We start from the raw sequence: 24,074 nt of genomic DNA, 5'->3' as shown, positions 1-24,074 counted from the left end.
ATACTTTATAATTTTTACTTTGCATACTTTATAACATATACTGTTCCATGCATGAACATTAAGAAGAACAAAGAAAGATATACCACAAAGCATAGATGTGGGCTTCACAAAGAGGTAGGTAAAGTGCTTGTCATCAAGCACATAGAAATAAGGTATCCATCAGAATGTGCAAGGAATACTATTGAGAGGAAAAAGGAGTAGAGAAGAAAAAAATGTAGTAAGCAATTCCTTTTTTCCACTTAAAAGATCATGAGGTCTTAACTCTATAGAGCATTGAACCTCAACTCTGACTGGACCTTTATACCCCAAATTCAAGATCTAGCAAAATATAGTTTCTCCTTTCTCTGCACTATGCTTTCTTGCGGGTCTCATGATTCCAATGGGAAGCAGCTTTCAAGTCAAAGAGACAAGGCCTCTCAGAACATTACTGTCAGTTATTCCCAAGTCACACCATGTGCTCATGGCTCATCCTTTAAGGTGGGTTATCTATAACTAAGCCAGCCTTAGGGGGATACAATGGCAGTTGCATAAGGACGTAGGAGAAGAGATAGCCTAAAAGTTCAGATTGCTCTTATCCCCTCTTACTGCGCAGAAAGTGTGGGTCAGTAGTGGTAGCAATCTTCATTAACATCTGAGTCATGTCCAGGATGACATCTTAGCTCATCTGTCTGTCCCCATTTGAGACACTGAGAGGAAGATGCCCCTTTGGCCTCACATGTTCTTAGACAGAAGCTGAAGAGGTGATCCAGTAGATGCTGCCTGCCTCCCTTCATCTCGCTAGTCTGCGAGCTGAGGAGAAAGCATGTGAGAACATTAGCTTTTACTCAGATGGTAAGAGAACTGCAGCAAACTCTGGGTGCAGTGGTTTAAACTAGGTGTGGCAAACTAAAACACCAACTAAAGCTAACCCAAAGAACTCTCTTGATTTTTATGGTAGGTGAAATTATTTTGACCCTTCGCAAATTAGATCTTCTTCAGAAAACTATTGTTATATATACGTCAGACCATGGAGAGATGGCCATGGAACACCGCCAGTTTTATAAAATGAGTATGTATGAAGCCAGTGCCCATGTTCCACTTTTGATGATGGGACCAGGAATTAAGGTCAACGTACAAGTGCCAAATTTTGTTTCTCTTGTGGATATTTACCCTACAATGCTTGGTAAGTACTGTGTTTGTAGAAATATTCATTTGTAATGCTGGAGAAAAACAAGCAAAGTACTCAGAATCCCATGAACTTGAGCAGCTCACTCACTCTGAGTGAGATTTGTGCTCTGAAAAGCATGGATAATATTCCTCAGGTTCCTATGGCCTTCACTCACTTTAGTCATTTTCTCTTCAAAAGAGTCACAATCAGGATATGATTAGAAAATAAGATACATCAGATTTTTGGGCGCATAAACTTATTTCATTCATTTATATACATCATTGAACTTCCTGCCACCACCTCCCTAAAATACAAGTATCTCCACTATAGAATCTTCTACTCACTTTCTATGGAGTATATTAGTTACTTTTCTTACTGCTAAAACAAAGCACCATGGCCAAGGCTATTATTAAAAGAAAGAATTTAATTGGCTTGTGTTTTCAGAGGGTTAGAGTCTGTGATGGTGGAGCAGAAGCATATTATAATGGCAGGGACAGCTGAGACCTTACACCTTAATCCACACCTGCTTCTGGTTCTTGAATGTTGGGAAGAAAAGGCATGTGTATGCCACAATGCCTGTCTGTTAGTTTTATTCTGAACCTCAATTCATGAAGACTTCTAATCTAACAATAATAGACTGGAATCCCTTGCCCAGACTCTTGCAATGGCTTCCCACCTGTCTTCTCCCTCATGTCTGATGGTTTATGAGTTTACTATGCACTGTTAGCCTTCGTCATTATCAACCCTCTGCTCACTTTTCCTACTAATTTCCTGTGTCACCGAAGCACAAGCCCAAATACTTTCACTGGACTTGGGAGATCAACATTGCCTCTTCCTTTTACCCAACATCTTGTATACACACCCTTTTTTGCTCCATACAGCCCTTTTGGGAGCTTGGGGATTGATTGAACCAATCATGTCTCTTACTCAGAGACTTGATACATGATGTTCCATAAAAAATAGCAAAAACTTGTCTGCAGATATACATAGACTCCTTAGCCTGTCCTCAGGTATCTGTTAAAATCTCACCTTACCAGAGAGCTATTCTGACTGCATGATATAAAACAGGACAGATCACTGCCCCTGCACATGCCTGCCCTTATTCTCTCTAGACCTGCTTTATGCTTCCTTGCTCCTGTGTTGCCATCTGACAGGCCAGCCTTTCCCCAGATGTAGGAGAGCTCTGACAAGCAAATCAGCCTTCTACTGCCTCTTTCCTACAACTAAAATAGGGCCCGGTATGCTGAATGGATAAACAGTGAGTGAGCTCTTGAGTGGGTCCATACCTCATTTAACTGTTGGTCACTCAGAAATATGAAGAGAAACAAAGTTTCTTGGTTTTCTATACCTTTGCAGGGATATTAAACAAGAAAATTCGGAATTATATTTCTAAATTAGATGTTATTAAGATGCTAACTATGAGCATATGCCAGTTGCTCATTGCTTCCCATTCATTTTCAGGGTTCTATTCTCTCCTTGTGGCTCACTAATGATGGCCACGGCATGGACCTCCCTCACCTCGCTTCTTTCCTTGTGTCTTTCTTTTTTTGTCTTAAAGTAGAATAAACTAGAAAAGACCTATTATTAGCTTCTGATTTACTGATTGTTTAGTGGTTTGCTTAAAGCACTGCTAGTGCAGCCTATTTGCTAAGCATGACTTCATTTACTACCAGAAACAGAATGACCTGGAGAAAGTGCTAATACAATGAATGGAGTTGTTGCCCTTAACAACCAGTTGACTGCAGGTCAATTCTGTAAAACTCAGTTGCTTGTCTGCCCCACCTTGTGGTTTTACAGGATAAAATTAGAATACAAACTAGACTGCTACTGGATTAAGGACTTTCAGGAACTGTCCTGGCTTGGGTCACTGATTATAGTGGGAAATTACCAATACGGAGTCAGGTAGAAATATGAAGGTATTTAATAGGGAAAAGCCTTACTTATAGAGTGACCTAGCCAGCCGGCACAGCAGCAGTCTGTACACAAGCCGAAAGGGTGAAACTGAAAGCAAAACCAGCCAAATGAAACTCTTACTCTACGTCACCCTGACCAAGCCCTTACAGGCATGGTCAGGCAGACCTGTAGCCAGTCCCTAAGCAGGCGTGGCTACAGGTTCCCCTACAATTCCCCTTTTAGTCTAAAAGAAGATTAAAACTTAACAGTGTAAAGTATCCAAAATTAACAATCATAAAGGTGAAATGTAAGAAGACACAACAATCTGCTTACGTCACATCCTAACTATCTATTTTAACTAAACCCTAAAGTCATCTGAAAAAGGTGTCCAAGCCTGAACACCTCCTTCCAATCCCAACCATAAACAATAGGAAGCTATCCCTAACTAGGTATATACAGTATCCTAAATGACAACAATGGGGAAAGGGGGGGGGGCGTAGCATCCTCCAAGTTACTTCCTGCTGAAATGGGACGACGAAGGCCTTGTGGGATCCTGTAGGAAGAAAATGTTAGTATAGTGAAAGTCTTGAATGGATTGTATCCAGTCCATGTTAGATGGGATGGATATGCTTGATTGAAGATCTCGCTTGAAATCCTCAACTTGATTGAAGTCAGTACCCGAAGCTTTGGCTGGAGTGTCATCTGAAATGGAGCAAGTTGGATCCAGTGCAGTCGAGGAGGTGTTGTAGGAAGACACTGTAGCCCTGCCTCCTAGTAGCCCGGACAGGTGTGCCGGGATACGCCCATAAGGGCGTGGTGAGGGGAAGTCTGAGGTGACCCGGGAAGGGTTCTTAAGGGAACGAGCACACGTGGAGACTCTCTTCTCCCTTCTCTCTGACTTGGCTGCCTTGCTGTCCCTGGCACACTTTGGCTTGCACCTGGCTGGTGTTATCTGAATAAAGAAACCTTAGCCATATGGACTGCTGATTGATCTCTTCAAGGTGTGGCCCATTTTCTTTCCGGGGTGTCCAGGGATTGCTGTCAGGCAGGTCTTCATTGGCTGTGTGGGACTCAAACATAAACAGTTAGCAGAGAAATGTTTGCTTGTGTATGTACACACACTGGGGAAGGCAACCATGGGAGCATAAGAATTATGAGGGGGTGCACACCTTGAAAGAAAGATCCAAGAAAAGACAAAGATAGTCCCCAAATTCTTCTCTTATCCTGTATTACATCAATTGGCTTCTTGATACAATACAGAAACTCTAAAGTTTAGTTAAACAACGTGCTTGGATTTTAGAGGAGGAAAGCCAAATCCACCTCTAAATCCAGCATTGGTTTAATTGAATAGGGACTAGAAAAGAGAAATGGAGTTCTCTCAGAGACAGCTGTAAAGTTTACCATATGGCACGTTCCTTTTGTTTGATGATTATAGCTACCTGCTCTTCTTAAGTATCTACCCATGGAGTGTCCTTTGCCTTCTGGAGATGAGTTTTCCTGTGAAGATAAAAGCAAAACACTTCCCTTTCCTTTGGGAGATTTCTATTTAGTTTATGAGATACACCTTTAGTAGAATACCTGTCATTTGCCCTTGTTGAGAGGTTTTTCCTTTTCAATGCGAATCTTGATCAACTTTGATGGTATCCAAAGTTTTTCTTCTCCTGTGGAAACCAATGCAAAACCCCTACCCCGACGTAACACATGTCCTGGTTTCCATACAGAGGTTAGTACATCTTTGAAGTATACCGGCTGATTCAGTTCAGCAGTTTTTTCTGTAGTCCAGTGTCTTTCTGCAGCTGTTTGTCCTTTTTCATTGGCATTAAGAAAGTGTAGTGTTAATAAAGCATTATGCAACCTATGTTTGGGGGAGGTTAGTCTTCCAAGCTTGCTTGTTGAGCATCTCCTTTAGTGTTCTATTAGATCTCTTAACCACTGCTTGTCCTGTAGGATTGTGTGGTATACCGGTAGCATGCTTTATGTTATAATATTTGAAAACTTGTTCTAATTTTGTGGAGACATATGCTGGAGCATTTTCAGTTTTTATTTGTGCAGGTATACCCATAACTGCCATCACCTCTAGCAGGTGTGTAATAACAAAATCAGCTTTTTCAGAGTTAAGAGCAGTAGCCCATTGGAACCGTGAGAATGTGTCTATAATATGATGCACATATTTTAAATTTCCAAATTCTGCAAAGTGAAAGACATCCATCTGCCAACCTCATTTCTCCGAATGACCTTAAGATTACAAACTGCTGGCAATGGAGTTTGATTATAAAAGGAACAAGTAGGACAGTTTCTCACTATCTCCTTGGCTTGTTGCCAAGTGATGGAGAAGTCCTTTTTCAAATCTTTGCTATTTACATGATGTTTCTTATGAAATTCTGAGGCTTCTAGCACACTTCCAATTAATAAACGATCAATCTCATCATTGCCTTGTGCTAGTGGGACTGGCAGACCCGTATGGGATCTAATATGTGTAATGTATATAGGATTACTTCTGTTTCTGATAGTTTGCTGTAATTGTAAAAACAGAAGTTAATTCTGTATTATCAGGAATGAATTCTGCAGTCTAACACGACTAACGTGTAACTCTGTCTGCATATTGAGAATCAGTAACTATATTAAGAGGTTCTGTAAAATCCATAAGTACCATAAGAATTGCATATAATTCTGCCTTCTGTACAAATGTATATGGACTTTGAACTACTTTACTTACCTCACCTGCTTTATAACCTGCCTTACCTGATTTGTTGGCATCAGTGTAGAAGGTAAGAACTCCAGAAATTTGGGAGTTTGTCTTACAATACGTGGAAGAATCCAGACTATCTTTTTTATGAATTTAATTCTGTCAGTTTTGGGATAATTGTTGCTAATCATCCCCAAAAAGTCAGTAAGAGCTATTTGCCAATATTCATTATCCTTCCACAAGGAGGAAATTTCTTCATTAGTTAAAGGTACTATAATTTCTGCTGGATCTTTTCCAGTCAGTTGACGAAGTCTTAATTTGCCCTTTAAAATCAAATCAGAAATCTTTTCTATAAATGTCTTTAATTTTTTATTCTGTTCATGTGGCAGAAATATCCATAGTGTCTTCCCTCTGCATCAGAATCCCAGAAGGGTATTCTCTGGATGACAAGATAACCAGAATACAGTCTAAATCAAGGTTTATTCGATCTACATGCGCATACAATATTCTGTTTTCTAGCCATTGTAACTCTTTTTCTGCCTCAGCAGATAATATTCTCAGACTGTTTAGGTCCTTATCACCTTTAAGGGCCATTTTTAAATGCTTTAAGTCATGTCCTTCTACACCAATAATCGTCTGTAATTGAGAAATTTCCCCTAATAATTTCTGAAGAGAATTAAGAGTTTGATAACGATCTCTCCTAGTTTGTACCTTTGAGGTCTGATTCTTTGTAAGTCTATTTTGTAACCTAAATAGTTAATAGAATCTCCTCTTTGTATGTTTTCTGGGACAATCGGTAACCCCCAACGAGGCAGAACTTCCTTCACCATTTCAAACATACATTCCAAAGTTTCTTTATTGGAATCTGATAAAAGAATGTCCTCCATGTAATGATAAACAAGAGATTGTGAAAATTTCTTATGAATTATTTCCAAAGGTTTCTGTACAAAGTGCTGATACAAAGTAGAACTATTTAGCATTCCTTGTGGCAAAACTCTCCACTGATATCTCCTAACTGGCTGTGAATTATTAAGAGTTGGTAGAGTAAATGCAAATTTTTCTCTATCATTTTCCTGTAACGGTATTGTGAAAAAATAGTCTTTTAGATCAATGACTATGATAGGCCATCCTCTAGGTATTAAGGAAGGTAATGGCATTCCAGGTTGCAGAGAGCCCATTGGTTGAATTACCTTATTTATGGCTCTCAGGTCTGTCAGCATTCTCCATTTACCTGACTTCTTTTTGATAACAAAAACAGGAGAATTCCAAGGACTGGTAGATTCCGCTATATGTCCAGCATCTAGCTGTTCTTGTACTAACTTTTCTAAAAGTTATGTAAGGCAGTGGCCTTCCATATGAGGCTTCTCAGAGGTCATAGGCCATTGTCCTACCCAAACAGGTTCATCTTAAGCCACTTCAATGGCAGGGCCTTTGGCTCCTCTGAAGGTCCATCATTTGTACCTAGTTTCTCTACAGCATGGATGGTTGGTAACCATTTTCCATAACGTCTTACCAGATCTTTTCTACTATCTAAAGATTGTACATAATTTGTATCTGACATTGGAGAAATATTAATCTGAGTATTCCATTGCTGTAAGAGATCACAACCTCAGAGATTTATAGCTATATCTGCCACGTATGGTTTCAGTATCCCTTTCTGTCATTCCGGTCCAATGCAGACCACCGAGTTAACAGTCTGTCAACTCTAGATAGAGTCCCAATTCCTAAAAATTGTACATTTGCCTCTCTAAGAGGTCATTTCTGAGGCCAAGACTTTGGGGTAATAATAGTTACATCCCCCCCCAGTGTCTACTAAGCCAGAAATAACTTTATTATTAATTTTCACTTTCAATTGAGGCCATTTATCATGAATAGAAGCTTGTCAAAATATGCGTTTTTCATTTTGTCCATTCACACTTGATTCTTCATCACTATTCAAACTACCATCTAGAGCAGTATTATTTTTCAAAATAGGCAAAGAACTATTTGTCCTGTGAGAGATTGTCTCCCACTGCTACTTGGAATGACCCAACCTTTTTCGAAGTGGGAGTCCCCCTTCGGGGTTTCCTGGCCTTAACGGGTTTTCTTACATGTCCCTGGTCGATCTACATTCATTGGTCCAGTGTCTGCCCTTACCACATCTATACAATCCAGAAGGCAGTGGCCTTCCATATGAGGCATTGTAAGAATTCGTTTGTCAACAATTTCTCTTAGTATGTCCCATTTGCCACTGTTGAAACATCTAGGTTCCTGGCGTCTTCGTGGTCTCCAGGGGAAGGCTCTTCCTACTCAAGGTTCTGGTTCATAGTAGTAGTAACCTCTAGCCTCTTGGTACCTATGTTGACCTCTGTAAGGTGCTTTTCCTTCACAAGACCTTGCATCCTCACCTCTAGAACTTTTAATTTCCTGTTGCCTTTTTAAACCTCTCGAGATGGCATCTCCTACCCAAGCTCCAGTGTCTTGCACATGATAGTCAATGTTGGCTGCATACAAAACCCTTTCTTCTAGCAGAGCTGATCTGATCTTTAAAGGCAAAAGTATTCTTTTGCATATTGGGTTTGCATTTTCATAAGCTATTGTATATATAATTGATTGTCTTGTTTCTGGATCTGTTACCTGTAATTCTACTGCCCTAGTTAACCTTTGTAAGAAGTTGTGGAACTGTTCTGTAGGTCCCTCTTCTATTCTGGTATAAGCTTCTAGGCGTTCTCCTGGCTCACGAACCTTATCCCAGGCATTTATGCTGCTTTCCTGCATAGGGACAGTATATTGTCATCATATTCAGCCTGAGCCTCTGGGTTAGCATAAATACCCTGACCAAGAAGCTTATCTAGAGGGGCTTCAAAATCTTCCTTTATGCCCTGATGCTCAAGGAGCTTCGCCTCTTCCCTCACCAATGGCTTCCACTGGATTTGGCATGAATTCTCAAGTACAGCTGCCACCAATCAGTCCCAATCTGTGGGTGTCACCTTGTTAAAGGTTGCCCATGAATGTAATAGCTGTTTTATGTATGGGATATGGAAACCATATGGGACAACTGATTCTTTAATATCCTTAAGATCCTTCAGCTGTATAGGTTGCCATTCATAAGCCATCCATCTATGAGGGTGTTTCTTAGAAGCTGGCTTTTCTACCATGGTAGCTGGGTACACTAATGGTGTACGAGTAACAACCTTAGAAGAATAGTCATGATGCCTGGGTGGAGTAGGTGCCTGGGATTGGAGTGATTCTGCTTCTGAGGCATCCCAATGATCTTTAAGCCTAGTAATGATATCCTTATGAAAAGTTTCAATCTCCTTAATCATAAAAGATTCCAAGCATGTTAGTGAATCTGTAAATTGTTCTAACTGCTCCTCTACACGTTTTTCTAGGTCTTTAATATGGTCGTCCTTAGGCAGCATCTGGATGGTATGGAAACTGCCTTCTAGGTATTGGAATCTAGATTCTTGCTGATTTTGAGTCCTCAGCAATCGACCATATGGACCCATGTAATCTGTCAGCCCTGTACTGTAAATTATCTTCCAAACATTCAAATCTAGACACAAATTTGTGATCTGCTACCTTGGATGCTTCAATAATTGATTGAATGGCATTGTCCAATTCTTCAACCTTATCCTGGGTATTTTGCACCTGTGCATTTAGTTTCTGGGTAACATTGCCTATCTGAGTTTCTAGTTGGCTACAGATATTCTTTAGCTCGTCACGGTCTTCTGACCGTGAAAAATTTATTCTCTTTCCCCTTCTCAGGGAGATCCATGCGTCCCCCCCTTGTTGCTTTGTCTCTCTGGGTCTGTGGATTGTAGCATGATTATCCTTTACTTTATAGCTGTGAGTGAGTACATGCCATGTTTGTCTTCCTGGATCTGGGTTACCTCACTCAGGATGATTTTTTTCTTCTAGTTCCATCCATTTGCCTGCAAATTTCATGAAGTTGTTGTCTTGAAAAGCTGAGTAATAATCCACTGTGCAAATGTACCACATTTTCTTTAACCATTCTTCAGTTGCGGGGCATCTAGGTTGTTTTCAGTTTCTGTCTATTATGAATAAAGCTTCTATGAATATAGTTGAGCAAGCGGCCTTGTGGTATAATTCAGCATCCTTTGGATATATGCCCAGGAGTGGTATAGCTGGGTCTTGAGGGGATCAATTCCCAATTTTCTGAGAAATTGCCATATTGATTTCCAAAGTGGCTGAGCAAGTTTGTGCTCCCACCAGCAATGAAGGAGTGTTCTCCTTGCTCCACATTCTCTCCAGCACGAGCTGTTGCTTATGGTTTTAATATTAGCCATTCTCACAGATATAAGATTGAATCTCAGAGTTATTTTGATTTGCATTTCCCTAATGGCTAAAGATGTTGGACATTTCTTTAAGTGTCTCTCAGCCATTTGAAATTCTTCTGGTGAGAATTTTGTTTAGATCTGTACCCCATTTTTAATTGGATTATTTGTGGGGTTTTTTTTATTTTGAAGTCTAGTTTCTTGAGTTCTTTATATATTTTGGAGATCAGTCTTCTGTCAGGGTTGGTGAAAATCTTTCCCATTCTGTTGGCTGCCATCTTGATGATGTTCTTTGCCTTTCAGAAGCTTTTAGTTGCATGAGGTCCCATTTGTTAATTGTCATTCTTAGTGTCTGTGCTATTTATTGGTGTTCTGTTCAGGAAGTTGTCTCCTGTGCCAGTGTGTTCAAAGCTATTCCTCACTTTTTCATCTGTCAGGTTCAGTTTATCTGGATTAATGTTGAGGTCTTTGACCCACTTGGGCATGAGCTCTGTGCAGGGAGATAGATGCAGATCTATTTGCATTCTTCTACACACAACATTCAGTTTGACCAGCCACCATTTGTTGAAGATGCTTTCTTTTTTCTATTGTATATTTCTGGCTTCTTTATCAAAAATCAGTTGTCCGTAGGTGTGTAGATTTACGTCTGGGTCTTCGATTCAATTCCATTGATCAATATGTCTCTTTTATGCCAATACCATCAGTTTTTTACCAACACTCTCCTTAACATCAGTGTTTGAAATGTATCCTGTTCTTAACTGATTTATTTCATGTGCTCTTATTCTGAGTATTTTATAGGTGAAGAATATTCATCAAATAACTTCAGAGCACAGGATGTACCATGTACCACTTTTGAGTTCATTAGACATATCAACAATAAATTTTTATCTGTAATAAATTCCCTGTTTTTGTTTAGCTTCTGCAGTCTTTTATAACTACTAACTGTCTTTGTATAGGCCTTCTTATTATCTCATCAGATAACCCTGAGAAACCACTGTTCAGAAGACAAATGACTAATGATATAAAGGAATTTTCATGGATGGCCCTTCTGTGTCAGGCACTTTTCTCAAATTTAATTACATTAGCTAGTTTTCACCAAAAATGAACATTTGAGATAGAAATACTCTTTTTATACCTCCCTTAGAAATGAAGAAACATGGTGCTGAGATGACTCAGTGGTTAAGAGCACTGACTGCTCTTCCAGAAGATCCTAGTTCAATTCCCAGCACCCACATGATAGCTCACAACTGTCTATAACTCCAGTTACAGGGATCCAACACCCTCAACAGACAAATGTGCCTGTGCAACACCAATGCACATAAAATAAAAATAAAATATTTTTAAAAAGAAGGAAATGAGGAACAGTCAAAGAACTTCCTAGCTCACTCAAGGTAATGTGGTTCACAGAGTGAGCCCTTCAGTCTAGACAGTTAGGACGCAAAAAAATGCATATATGATCTCTAGTTTGCAGCCCTTAAATGTTGGGGAAATAGAAATGACATTCTGAGATAATTCTGATAAATTAGAAAAAAAAAGCATTTTACTTTTGTTCCGAAGATATTGCTGGCATTGCTCTGCCTCAGACTCTCAGTGGATACTCTTTGTTGATGCTGTCATCAGAGGCACCTGCAGATGAACAGATGCGCAAAACCCAACGTCAACCTTGGGTTCTAAGTGAATTCCATGGATGCAATGCAAATGCCTCCACCTACATGCTACGAACTGGTCAATGGAAGTATATCGCCTACTCTGATGGTGCTTCTGTGCACCCTCAGCTTTTTGGTAAGCTCCTTGATACATTCTAAATGCTCAAGACAGTCAACAATTATTTTTAAAATAAATGAATACCTATTGTTTCTCATACTGGGACAGACTACAATCAGTCGCCCAGTCTCATGGTTTAGAGTGAGTATTTAGATCTAGTCTCCATTTATAAAATCCACATGTACTCTCTAGTCTGTGACTGCTGATGGTATAGCACATTTGATGGTATGAGTTGTCAGGGTTTATTCGTAAAAAAGGAGTAGCTGCCTCGCACATCACCACCGGAATCCAGTAATAGCTCACTGCAGCCTGATATCCAAACCTCATTCAACCATGTTTCCTGGTGAGATCTTCCAGTATTTGGTCTGTTTCTCCATTACCAGTCAGCACCTAATTACACCTAAGTTTCACTGATCCTAGAAGCTCTTGCAGAGTCTGTACATTCTAAATACATTATTTAAGGTTCATCATGGCCCTGTGAGATCATATCATTCACTTTGCTTTAGTGCTAAGGAAACTGAGGTCACAGAAAGTCTGACAGCTGTTCAGAACTAGAAAGTCATAAAACTAAAGGTTCAGCATGGGTCTAAGAACAAAACCCACAGCTCCTTCTACCTTGTGAAAATGCCTTCTAGCTTCACTCTTTGTGAATTCATTTCTAAACAGCATTTTTATATAGTTTTTCTTCCTCTATTTTATTATTATTATTATCATTACTATATTACTATTATTATTTGGCGTTTTTTAAGACAGGATTTCTTTGTATAACAGCCTAGGCTGGCCTAGAACTCACTTTGTAGTCCAGGCTGGCCTCAGACTCACATAGTTCCCTGCCCCTGTCTTCTGAGTGCTGGGATTAAAGCCATGTGCCACCACTGCCCAGCTAGAGTTTTTCTTATCTTTTATCCCCATGATATACATAAAATAGATGTTAAGGCCATTGTTAATATTTATTGCTCCCTAAGTTTCCATCCTAGTTACAAATATCAGAGTTATTAACTAGAAATAATTCTTTAGTGGCCAAAGGATTACCTTCCTTAAGTTTATGAACCTGGGTCCCTGGCTTCCAACCGAGCAACTCATGTACCTTCATAGACATTGTTAAATCAGATCCAAGAGCTCCTACACAAGGCCCAGCAAACCTAACCAAGTCAAAGCGGAGTCACTCGTGCCCAGTGCTGTGTAATCAAGAAGTCTTTCATAACAGCTAATCCGAAGGCTCATCTTAGAGGGCTGCTAATTGAAAGATCACTATGTGGCATGTGAATGCATTGCCCATCTTACACTAAGAATAAAAAGTGAAAATAAATCTTAATACATTATCTGTCACATTGATATTCCAAAAGCAATTTTAGCACATAACTATTTCATTTCTTTCAGATCTTTCCTCAGATCCAGATGAGCTAACAAATATTGCTATAAAATTTCCAGAAATCACATATTCTTTGGACCAGAAGCTTCGTTCTATCATAAATTACCCTAAAGTGTCTGCTTCTGTTCATCAGTACAATAGAAAGCAGTTTATCATGTGGAAACAAAGCATAGGACAAAATTATTCAACTGTTATAGCACACCTGAGGTGGCATCAAGATTGGCAAAAAGAACCATGGAAGTATGAAAATGCAATCCACCAATGGCTCAAAGCCCACCCTTCTCCAGTAGCTGTAGACAATAATAGAACTTTTTCAAGATATGTATGAATATGCTGATAAGTATTAAACCAAAACAGCCTTAGTAGTTGCTAATTTTACTTACTTTTAAAGTATGTACTTTATCTTACCTTATCTTACAGAACTACATATTTTCAAAACTGGTTACTACTATGAGCTTATTGTTGCAGAGCTCTGACAGTTTTTATAGCAGAAGTATTTAAAGGAGAGGAGCATATATTTTTCTTGGATAATATAGAATGTGAGCAATTTTAACAACTGTTGGCTGTTACTTATGAATCATGATGTCTCATGACTTGGTTTTGATGAAACTCTTCAGAAGGCAACTACAACCACCATGTTTGTATCCTTTTGTAGACAATAAAATTAATATATTCTTTGTACACAACAAGCAGGCATACACACAACTGATAATATGCTATATAGTTAGTGATTCTTCTTGCACATTGTTGTTCTGGCTTATTTATTTTTTTATTTCCAATTAAAATAGATGTTGAGAAGTGAAATTGCAGAGTCAAGATCTATAAAATTTGTGTATATTTTCACAAGTTGTTTCTAAAGAAGTTGTAGTAGTTGTCGTTCTCACCAGAATGCATTCCTGTACATCCAAGCCCAATTGGTAGCAAATATTTCATTTGCTTTATTGTGAGTACTGACATTGTTCCATAGATCCAGTAGCCATTAGTTTTTGCACCAGGATGACCTTCTCTATGTCTGTTGTTGGTCATTTTCTTTATTCATTGTTAGCTTGTTTTTCCGTTAAACGCATGCATTAGCCTTTTAAAGAATAAAAGAGAAAAAGGGGCTGGAGAGGTGGCTCAGGGATTAAGAGTACTTACTGTCAACCAGAGGACTCAGATTCAATTATTGGCATCCACATAGTAGCTCACAACTGTCTGTAACTCCAGTTCAGGGAGCCAATGCCCTTTTCTGGCCTCCAGGGACACCTTGTACACATGTAGTACATAGACATAAATGCAGGCAAAACATTCACACACATAAAATTTAAAAATAATAAACAAACATTTCTTAAAATACTGGAAATAATATTTTCTTTGTAATTTGTCCTTTGATATTAACCTGAGATTTTTTTACATGTAGAAATTTGTATTTTCTTGTAACATATTTATAAATCTTTGTACCATATAAATATTATAATTTTTAAATTAAAAAATTCTTTAAAATGTTTATGAGTCTTTGCTTTGTGTCTTATTTAGAATGCTCTTCTCTCTGATGTTCATAAAGTCTTATTTGTAACCTTTAGATCTTTGATCCATGTAGAATATATTACATATTAAAGATCTAACTTTAGGGATTTGGTGTTGCCATTTTCTTCAGTTATATTAAATTGCTAAACTATTGACCTTTGGTTGCATGATATGTCTTCTCCACTTCTTTATATAACATCATAATTTGAATGCATTATCTTTTCCTCCACTGATTTGATTGTATCAAGGTCCCATTCACTAGTATGTTCTTTCTGGGAGCTTTGCTTCCTGCTGGATTGCTCTTTTAATTTGACTCTCAGTACCTCCCTGAACTAGTCTCTTTTTGCCCTGGCTACTCTTGCTTAATTTTTCCATACAAATTTGGACTATTTGCTAGTTATCAAAATGGAAAATCCTCTTTTTCTTTTTTGGGGGACGGTGGGAGGTGGGGGTGGAGAGGTACATTTCCAATACAGGTTTCTCTTTGTAGCCCTGGCTGCCATGGAATGAATTCACTCTGTAGATCAGGCTGGCCTCTAACTCAGAGATCTGCCTGCCTCTGCCTCCTGACTACTAGGATCAAAGGCATGTGCCACCGCAGCCTGGCTGCTTAGTAAATTCTTAATGCTGACTGTGTCTTGGAGGGTTTGAGGTATTTTTAAAAGAAGTCATTAATTTGTAGCCTAATTTAGAGAGAATTAAGTTCTTGATGACAATTGTTCTGAAGAACATAGTCTACTTTTTCTCCTTGTTTACACCTTGGCATACATAAGACCTTGTCTAAAAAGGAAAAGTACCACCCATTCACAAGGACAGCTGAGCACCGTACTGCTGATAAAGCTCTCAGACCAGTGATCCCAATGGAAAGCTGCTGTGAATTCATTCCTACTTGTTACATTGTTTATTCTGTTTTGTTGTGGAATATTCATCAGAGAAGACTGCACAGACATGGATTTAAGCTAATAGAAAGTCTTTATTAGTAGGATGGCTTTTAATCACAAAACCATGTCCTGGGGTGACATACTTCAATTAACAAGAACAGTTTGCCAGAAGCAGGTATAGAAGCCAAAAGGCAAAGTTAGTACACTTAGAGACTTACCCAGAACTATGGACTTTGATGGAATAGGTCTTTGTCTTCATCTTGGCAGGTGGTGCTATCTACTGCTGAGTTTTGCAGCCTGTAGGCACTTCCATCATGGAAGTGAGCTAGGGTCTCAGCCTGATACAGTTTCTACTTCAGTTCACCTTCCTTTATATCATTTTTTTCTATGCAGACTCTGTATTTGTTGTGTATTGAACTCCTTTACTCTTTGCAATAGCTTTTCCTCTTTTAATTTAAATTTTATTGTTTATTATTTTTGACATGTGTGTATAAAATCTGTGGCCAGAGAACAACACTGTATGATAGGTCCTGTCTTGAACTTTGACATGGGGTCTAGGGATGGGTGTCCATCATAAAACTTTCCCAGAAAATACTTCTCCATCCATTGAGCACTCTCCACCACTTTGCAGCATCTTTTCAGGTGATACCTTATGTTTTCCAAGTGCAGGACTTATCTGCAAATAATTATTTTACATAACAAATACATTTCCAAACCATATGTGAAAGCTTTCGTCATAGCCCTCTCCTTTATTTTACTTGTTCAGTGGGTTTATATTAACTTATATTTTTAGTTATTTATAAATTTCTGAGACATTCCACTAATAGATGTCTATTTTATATTCACAAACTCAAATGAAAATATACCTTAATATGATCTCAAAAATATCCTAATGTAACATTAAGGCTCAATAATGTCTGCTGATTAAGACTAAAGAGCATCTACCAGCTCACATGTAGGTTCACCCACTAATTACATGCGCAAAAACAATAGAACAATTGTGAGACCCCCCAGACTAGACCATGTGTAGCAGGGTGAAAAACACCAGGTGTATGCAGGGCGGTGGAGGACTTCTCAGAAACAATCCCCCCACTCACTATATGTAGAAATACCTTAAACGCAAGAGAGCAGCGGGGAGGAACGTTTACCACCCCATTACCAAAAAATAGCCGAATATGGGGCCAGCCAATCTTGATGAAGGGTACTTCGGGCTACCAATGAACAATACCCAACTCAGCCTGTTGCTTGAATCTGCCTCGAAATACCTATAAAAGATATATGATTTTGCTAATCGGGGTCGCTCCTGTCTTGAGTACAGATGACCCCAGTGCGTGCTGGAAATAAACTTCATGCTTTTGCAGAAATCTCGGTCTCCGTGTCTCAGTGAGTGGGCATTCCCGGTTTAGGACCCCTTTGTGGGTCCTACACAAGGCTTGGAGACTTATGCTCCTGTGTGTAAGTGCAATTCATCTCATTCTCCTCAGACCCTCCAAGACACAGCATTAAAAATTTACCAAGCAGTTGTGTGGGGTGGCACACACCTTTGATCCAAGCATTTGATAGACAAACTCAGGCATATGTCTGACTTCTGACTTTGAGGCCATTCTGCTCTACAAACAGGACTATCAACACTACACAGGGAAACTCTTTCATGAAGGAAGGAAGGAAGGAAGGATGGAAGGAAGGAAGGAAGGAAGAGAAAAAAAGACAAGAAAGAGGAGACAATCTACCAAGCTCAAACACAGGACCATAATTAGGCACAATTTTATGTATGTGGGTGTTTTGCCTGCTTGTATGCCTGGTGCCCTTGGAAGAAGGCAGCTTTAGATCCCTTGGACCTAGAGTTACAGACAGTTGTAAACTGCCATGTTAATGCTAGGAATTGAGCTCGGGTCATCTGGAAGAATACATAGCCAGCACTCTTAACCACCAAGCCATCTATCTCTCTAGACCCTACAACTGAAGTTTTTAAAATATTTTCATTGTATTTATGAATGTGTGTTTGTGCATGTATAAGGCATGTGGAGGTCAGAGGACAACCTGTGGAGTCAGTTCTCTACTTTCACCACCAAAGGTCCCCAAAGATGAATCAAGACAGTTATCTAATGTCAGACATCGGAGAGGAATGGGCAGCAATTCAAAGCTGAACTAAAATAATGGGGGGGGGGTTTCTTTCTCTTTTTCTTCATTGACACAGGATCTCACTGTATAGCTCTTACAGGCCTGGAATTTACAATGTAGACCAGGCTGGCCCCAAATTCACAAATTCTTGGTATTCTTCCATCTGGATCCTCTGACAGGCCCAGCTGACTCAAGATATCCTTAAAGGGAGCCATAGTCATGGCAAAATCCTTTGTCACCATGGTTACCTTTTGGTCACAAGAAAGATATGAAGGAACATGAGGTTATGCTTGGTCTGCTGGAATGTAAAGATATTGACCCCAGCAAGGTTATCTTGGAAGGGAAGGACATCTCCACCTGTTCATCACTGTCTTGTTTCCATTTTCCTTTTAACAACTGTTCATAAATTGGGACAATAGTTGGATGGGCACCTTGGGCCCATCCAAAAGCTTTTGTAATGATCCAGCCACTTCTGTGATAGCTATTAGCATGTGTGACTCCACCTACTTTTTCCAAGTTCTGATTACTTCCTTGATTCTACAGCCAGGAATCAAAATAGGAAAAATAGGCAAAAAATACAATATACCAGATTAAAGGTACCAGTAAAATATTAGTATGGTTTGTGAGAAACCTCAGTGGAGGCTCTGCAAGTAGTGTACAGGATAAAATTCATCCACCAAAGTAACAGAGCATAGCAGTCAACCAGTTGGACAGGGAATTATTTCATGCTATTGGCACCCCTTTCCACATATAGGGCCTTAGTACAATTTTCAGCACTCCCTGTCCTCCAAAAGGGCCAAATGAATGCAATGTGTGTCCTAATACCCTGACAGCTGCTTCAGCACCATCAGGTAGTTGGTGATGTCAAAAGCAGGGAAAAGACCAGTGTCAGCTTGTCCCTTGAGTGGCCCACTCCATGGCCACAACCAACTCTGGCGGCCTAAGCAGCTGCCGCTGAGTTCTCTCTGAAAAACAACTTTGTTTTCTTTTTCTTTCTTTTCTTTTTTCTTTTTCTTTTCTTTCTTTCTTTTTTTTTTTGGTTTTTCAAGACAGGGTTTCTCTATATTGCTTTGTACGCTGTCCTGGAACTCGCTCTGGAGACCAGGGTGGCCTTGAACTCACAGAGATCTGCCTGCCTCTGCCTCCCAAGTGCTGGGATTAAAGGCGTGCGCCACCAATGCCCGGCTACATTTTTTTCTTAATCAATATTTGGTCAAGTCTTTCTAAAATTCTGTGGAATGCAGTTTCAGCGGTAGAATTTTGTTTTGTAATTTATGAGAACATTCCCACAAACTATAGAATTTCATTGAAAAATATTGAACTGGCATTTGTAAGGGAGTCGTTGGCTGTCACATACTGTTCAGAAGAAAAGATTGGACCACATAATACCCAGAAAAATACCTTGGACAAACTCTGAGGAAATTGTGAAAATGAATTCAGAACTGAAATTCTCCATTGTTGTCACTCTACCGCTTCCGTCAATGTTCCAGCAAAGGCATATCATCATCCACACACCCTCAGATCTTACAGCAGCTCCTCTAGATGATATTGGTACCCACTATAAAAGGAATCTTATGTGATACATTTAGAGACAAAACAGAACTTTGCTCAAGATTATCTGACATGCATTACATAGTCACTAATTCATCAGCTGATATCTGCCACATGTCCAGTCCAACATGAGGTACTGGGTGTATAATGACAATGACAAATGTCTCCAAAGTGACAGACCTTAGGAAATGAGATCTCTGCAGCAACCGGCAGGATGGTATGGATCCTACCAAGCCCTCCTAAGTCATGCATCTGCAGGTTGCAAACATTACCTCAGCCTGGGAAGCACAGACACCCACACCTCCCTGGCCCAAGACCAGGAAGTACAAGCAACTCTGCTTTCACTGTGATTAATGTGACACGGGCACAAAAGACCAAATGATGCTTTCAGTGGGAAAACTGAAATTTGTTTGTGAAACAGGGCTAAAAATGACAGCATTAAATCTTAAACCATTTCCTGTTCATTGGATTTTCTTTTTAAAAAATTGGCCGCTGTTTCTTTTTCTTAGTCACCTTTTCTCTAGCTTATTGGAGGCGTAGTCCCTCCTAGCAACCTCCCATCTGCGGGAAAACAGAATCGAGAGAAAGAGGAGCCTTTGGGATGCTTCCCTTGTGGGTGGAAATACTAGGTGGCTGTATACATGAACCACCATTTGTATAAAAACCCATTAGAGCTCTCTCCAGACTCACAAAACGAGTTGTAGGTCCCTAGAGGAGAGCAGCTGTCATCCCCTGCTTCTAGTAAGGAGAGTATTGGGAAGCATCTGCAAACCTCTGCCGTTCCTAATTGCCAGGCAACAGAACGGCCCTTAGTTCTCTCCGATTAAACCATTCTCACTACAGGCAGAGGAAGGTATGCCCTATCAAAGATTCATCTGGTGACTCTGCTCCAAAAGCTACTAGTGCTGTTAGGAGCTGGATGCATTTCAGTGGTAGACTGCTTGCCTGCCCTGCACTCTGCCCTGGTGCTCAGCGGGAGAGAGAGTGGGTTTCTTGTGTCCTTGTGTTTCTCTAGCTAGTGTGAACGTGTGGCATTACAAAATGTTTTTATTTTTGTTTTAATCAAAAGTAGTATTCGTATTTTTTTTTCCTGTTAGCAATCACGACACTTATTGGTGTATGCGGGGGTGGGGGTGGAGGGGAGTACAGTCTCAGTCAGAAACTTACTATCTCTGTATTGCTTCTGGGTGAACATCAATTAGTCTTCGCAGAGGTCACATTCACAACTTTCTGCCTGGCTGTACGTTACCGGGCAAGGTTTCCAGAGCCCAGCAGTCCACAGATCCCGCTGGGGATAGCCTCTGGGATTAGAAGCTTTGCACTTTGAAGATTCCCCCATGGAAGGCCTCACCCTCCCTGAGGAGCAGAAAGGGAATGGGATAGAGGGTTAGTGGGGGCAGGGGAGGAGTGGAGGGAGAGGGAACTGGGACTGACATGTAAAACAAGCTTGTTTCTAATTTAAATTAAAAATTAGAAAAAAATAATAAAAAAAAAAACGGGGAAAAAAGAAGCTTTGCTGGGATTGGAGGAGGGGGCGAGTTGTTGAGAAGGTGGAGAATAGGAATCATGTGTGTTCCTCGAATGTACAACCCACATTTGAGTGACAAATGACGAGGACAACCTATAAAAACAACTAAGCACAAATCCACCCAAATCCTTCTCGCCCCGGATGCGTGTGCTTTCTCCAACTAACTTTGGGAAGTCGTAGAGCCCCAGCGGTGCGGCCTGTACCACCTCGCCTCGCCTCCACTTTGGCATTTTAAGCGAGTACCGCCCTCAGCGGTCTCTCTCCTTCCTCCGGACTAAGGATGGAGGATCCCTTCATCCCCACAGCTCTGCCTCCCGCGCCCAACCTCTCCGTCTCCATCCTGCCGAGCTGGGGTCTCAACCTGACTTCGGGACAGGGACCCTCTGTCCCGGTACCACAGCCGCAGCCGCGAAGGCAACCCAGCCACTCGATCCACCTGGTCTTCATGGGAATCATCCTGGTGGCCGCGGTGGCGGGCAACACCACAGTGCTATGCCGCCTGTGCGGCGGCTGCAGCCGGCCCTGGCCGGGTCCCAAGCGTCGCAAGATGGACTTCCTGCTGGTGCAGCTGGCAGCTGCCGACCTGTACGCGTGCGGGGGCACTGCGTTGTCGCAGCTGGCTTGGGAGCTGCTGGACGACCCGCGTCCAGCTCTGGGCGACCTGGTGTGCCGCTTGTCGCAGCTGCTTCAGGCATCGGGGCGGGGCGCCTCCGCCCACCTGGTGGCGCTTATTGCCCTCGAGCGCCAGCTCGCGGTGCGCCGTCCCCAGGGCCCGCAGCTGCCCGCGCGCGCCCTGGCTGCCCTGGGCTGGCTGCTGGCTCTGCTACTGGCACTACCGCCGACTTTCGTGGTGCGTTGGGGCGCTCGCGCCTGGCCGGGGGAGCATCGCTGCGGGGACATCTTCACCCCCCTGCCACGCTGGCACCTGCAGGTTTACGCTCTCTACGAAGCTATCGTGGGCTTTGCGGCGCCGGTCGCTATCATGGGTATCTCTTGCGCCCACCTGCTATGTGTATGGTGGCAGCGAGGGTCCCAGGCTCGGGTGGCTAGGGCACCCCGGCCGGCCAGTCCGGCCCGAGCCCCCTTGCCCAGTGCACTACCCCGCGCCAAGGTGCAGAGCCTGAAAATGAGCCTGTCGCTGGCGCTGCTCTTCGTGGGCTGTGAGCTGCCCTACTTCGCCTCCCGCTTAGCGGCCGCCTGGTCGTCGGGGCCCCCCGGTGACTGGGAGGGAGAGGGTCTAGTGGTGGCGATGCGCGTCGTAGAGATAGCCAACAGCGCCCTCAACCCTTTCGTCTACCTCTTCTTCCAGGCGGGCGACTGCGGGCTCTGGCGGCGCCTACGGAGGCGCCTGGGCTTTGTGTGCTGCGTGCGGGAGGGAGAAGCCGAGATCAACGAGGGGGCTGGGGACCACCAGGCACTCCATCGCCACCGCTGGCCCCACCCCCATTATCACCATGCCAGGCGAGAAGAGCGTGACCAGGGCTGCCTACGCCCACCCCCGCCGCGCCCCAGACCGCCGCCCTGCTCCTGCGAAAGTGCCTTCTAGGAACTGCTGCTCAGCCATGTCGTTTGTCACTGTAGCACAGCGTCCAGGCAACACAGGGCAGAGCATAGGGGTCTGCCTAAATCACAAAGAGTAGAACTGTCTCCTGGAACTTCTGAAGCTGTCTGCTTCCTCCATGCTATCATATTTCCTTCTAATGAGGGCATGGCTTTCCCTTATTTTCTTCTCCCCAGTTCCTTTCTTATTCCCTAATTGGAGGAGACCAAACTTGGAAAGCTTTAAAAATCCATCCGAGTTCCAGAGTTATTATTTTTGCAATGCTCTTTTGTATTCCATTGTGTTCTGGATAAGACTATTTATTTTAACTAAATTGCCAAAGTTTTATTCGTCACTGCGTTATGTTTTTAGTCATTTTGAACTGTGCTTAAACCAAGTGCATCTTTGGGGAGCAGCAAATTTGCTGTGTTCCTTCCGAGAGGAAAATCCCATGACGCTCTTCCTGGGGAGATTAGGAGCCCTACTGTAAAGTAATCAGACTGCCACTTCAGAGACAGAGCATTTGAAAGAGCGCATTTCCCATGGAGCCCCTAGAACAGTTTTAACATGGTAATGCATTTTCTGGGAAGAAAATAGGCGTGGCTTTGGTTTCCAGTCTAATTTCCACATAAATAAAAGACCAAGTACAGGAGACGAACATAAAGCTTCCCTTAGTCCTTTCCAATCATGCCTGTATTCTGTAGAACATGGTTGTTGGGCCCAGACCAGCTTCTAAGCCTGTCCACATTAAGTTTCTAAGGGCAAAGTCTTGAGCAAACCAGACAAGGAAAATACTAAGGTGATGAATGATGTGCGCGGGTAGGACTAGCTGATTCAAGGGTTAAGGAGCTCTACAGGAGAAAGCTCCAAGTGCTGCCTGTGTAGGTAGAACTATTAAAAAAAAAAAAAAAAAAAAAAAAAAAAAAAAAAACACCCAGGCAAGTGTGGAGGCCCTGCCTGCAATCCCAGCGCTCTCCAGCAGGAGAACTGTCTCAAATTTGAGGCCAATGTCGACTACATATGAGATCTAGAGTAGTTTGGGCTACACTGTTAGAATCTGTCTCAAACAAAACAAAACAATGCCTTGCTTATTCATGTGGGTTGGCAAGAACTAAATTAGGGAACAGAGTTGATCCATGACCTCATCCTCTTAACTGTCTTTACTTCTGGGGGAAGTTGCCTTATTTATGAGCATTATACCCATGTGCTTAGCCCTTCACCTGAGACCTGACAGCTTTCACACACCTTGGTTTCTTGACAATAGTAAATGTACCACTAAGAGGCAGAGGGGGAGTGACTGGTTAAAGTTTCTTCACACACATAATGCTCTCTGACGATGCTGTTCTGTTCCTGGTTATATCTACATACTTCTACAACATGTGATACACAGGAGGCAATCAATGTAGACTTGTCGCATAGCTTATCATGAGTGGGGTATAGGTAGGTTACAGAAAAGATAAGCCAAGGAAAATCTTTATTCAGTGTAATTTGTTTGTTTGTTTGTTTGTTTGTTTTTACACTTTACTCTTTTGCTCTTTGGGGGGACCTGCCACCCAGCTCCCAAATAAATCACACACAGAATCTTATTCTTTCTTATAAATGCCCAACTTTAGCTTGCTTTGTTTCTAGCCAGCTTCTTGAATTAACCCATCTACCTTGTGCCTCTAGTCTTTTTCCTTTTTTACTTCTGTATATCTTACTTTCACTCTTAGTCTGTAGCTGGCTGTATGGCTGTGTGGCTGGCCCCCCGTGTCATCCTCTCCTTGCTCTTCTTGTTCCTTCTCCCAGATTTTACCATCTATTTATTC

The 24,074-nt window shown here is 41.6% G+C and overlaps 2 protein-coding genes and 1 pseudogene across 3 annotated transcripts in view; 2 read left to right on the top strand and 1 right to left on the bottom strand.

Annotated features, from left to right (window-relative positions):
- Positions 1–14,340, top strand: part of Arsk (arylsulfatase family member K) — a 36,867-nt gene extending 22,527 nt beyond the window's left edge. For both annotated transcript variants that reach the window (XM_027401840.2, XM_027401841.2), the window contains exons 6-8: positions 938–1,162; positions 11,561–11,785; positions 13,148–14,340. In XM_027401840.2, coding sequence (XP_027257641.1) covers positions 938–1,162; positions 11,561–11,785; positions 13,148–13,467 — 770 coding nt within the window. In that variant the 3' untranslated portion in view covers positions 13,468–14,340. The remainder of the gene's footprint in view (positions 1–937; positions 1,163–11,560; positions 11,786–13,147) is intronic.
- Positions 14,341–17,727: 3,387 nt separating this feature from the next.
- On the bottom strand, positions 17,728–20,956 carry LOC113834197 (annotated as a pseudogene).
- A 50-nt stretch (positions 20,957–21,006) lies between these two features.
- Positions 21,007–22,804, top strand: LOC113834125 (probable G-protein coupled receptor 150). The gene has a single exon (XM_027401237.2). It carries the CDS (start codon positions 21,007–21,009, stop codon positions 22,270–22,272), a length of 1,266 nt encoding a protein of 421 aa, XP_027257038.1. The 3' UTR covers positions 22,273–22,804.
- Positions 22,805–24,074: the final 1,270 nt, after the last annotated feature.

The sequence above is a fragment of the Cricetulus griseus genome, chromosome 2, assembly GCF_003668045.3.
Source record: "Cricetulus griseus strain 17A/GY chromosome 2, alternate assembly CriGri-PICRH-1.0, whole genome shotgun sequence".
Taxonomy (NCBI): Eukaryota; Metazoa; Chordata; class Mammalia; order Rodentia; family Cricetidae; genus Cricetulus; species Cricetulus griseus.
This window is presented reverse-complemented; position numbering and strand designations above follow the sequence as displayed.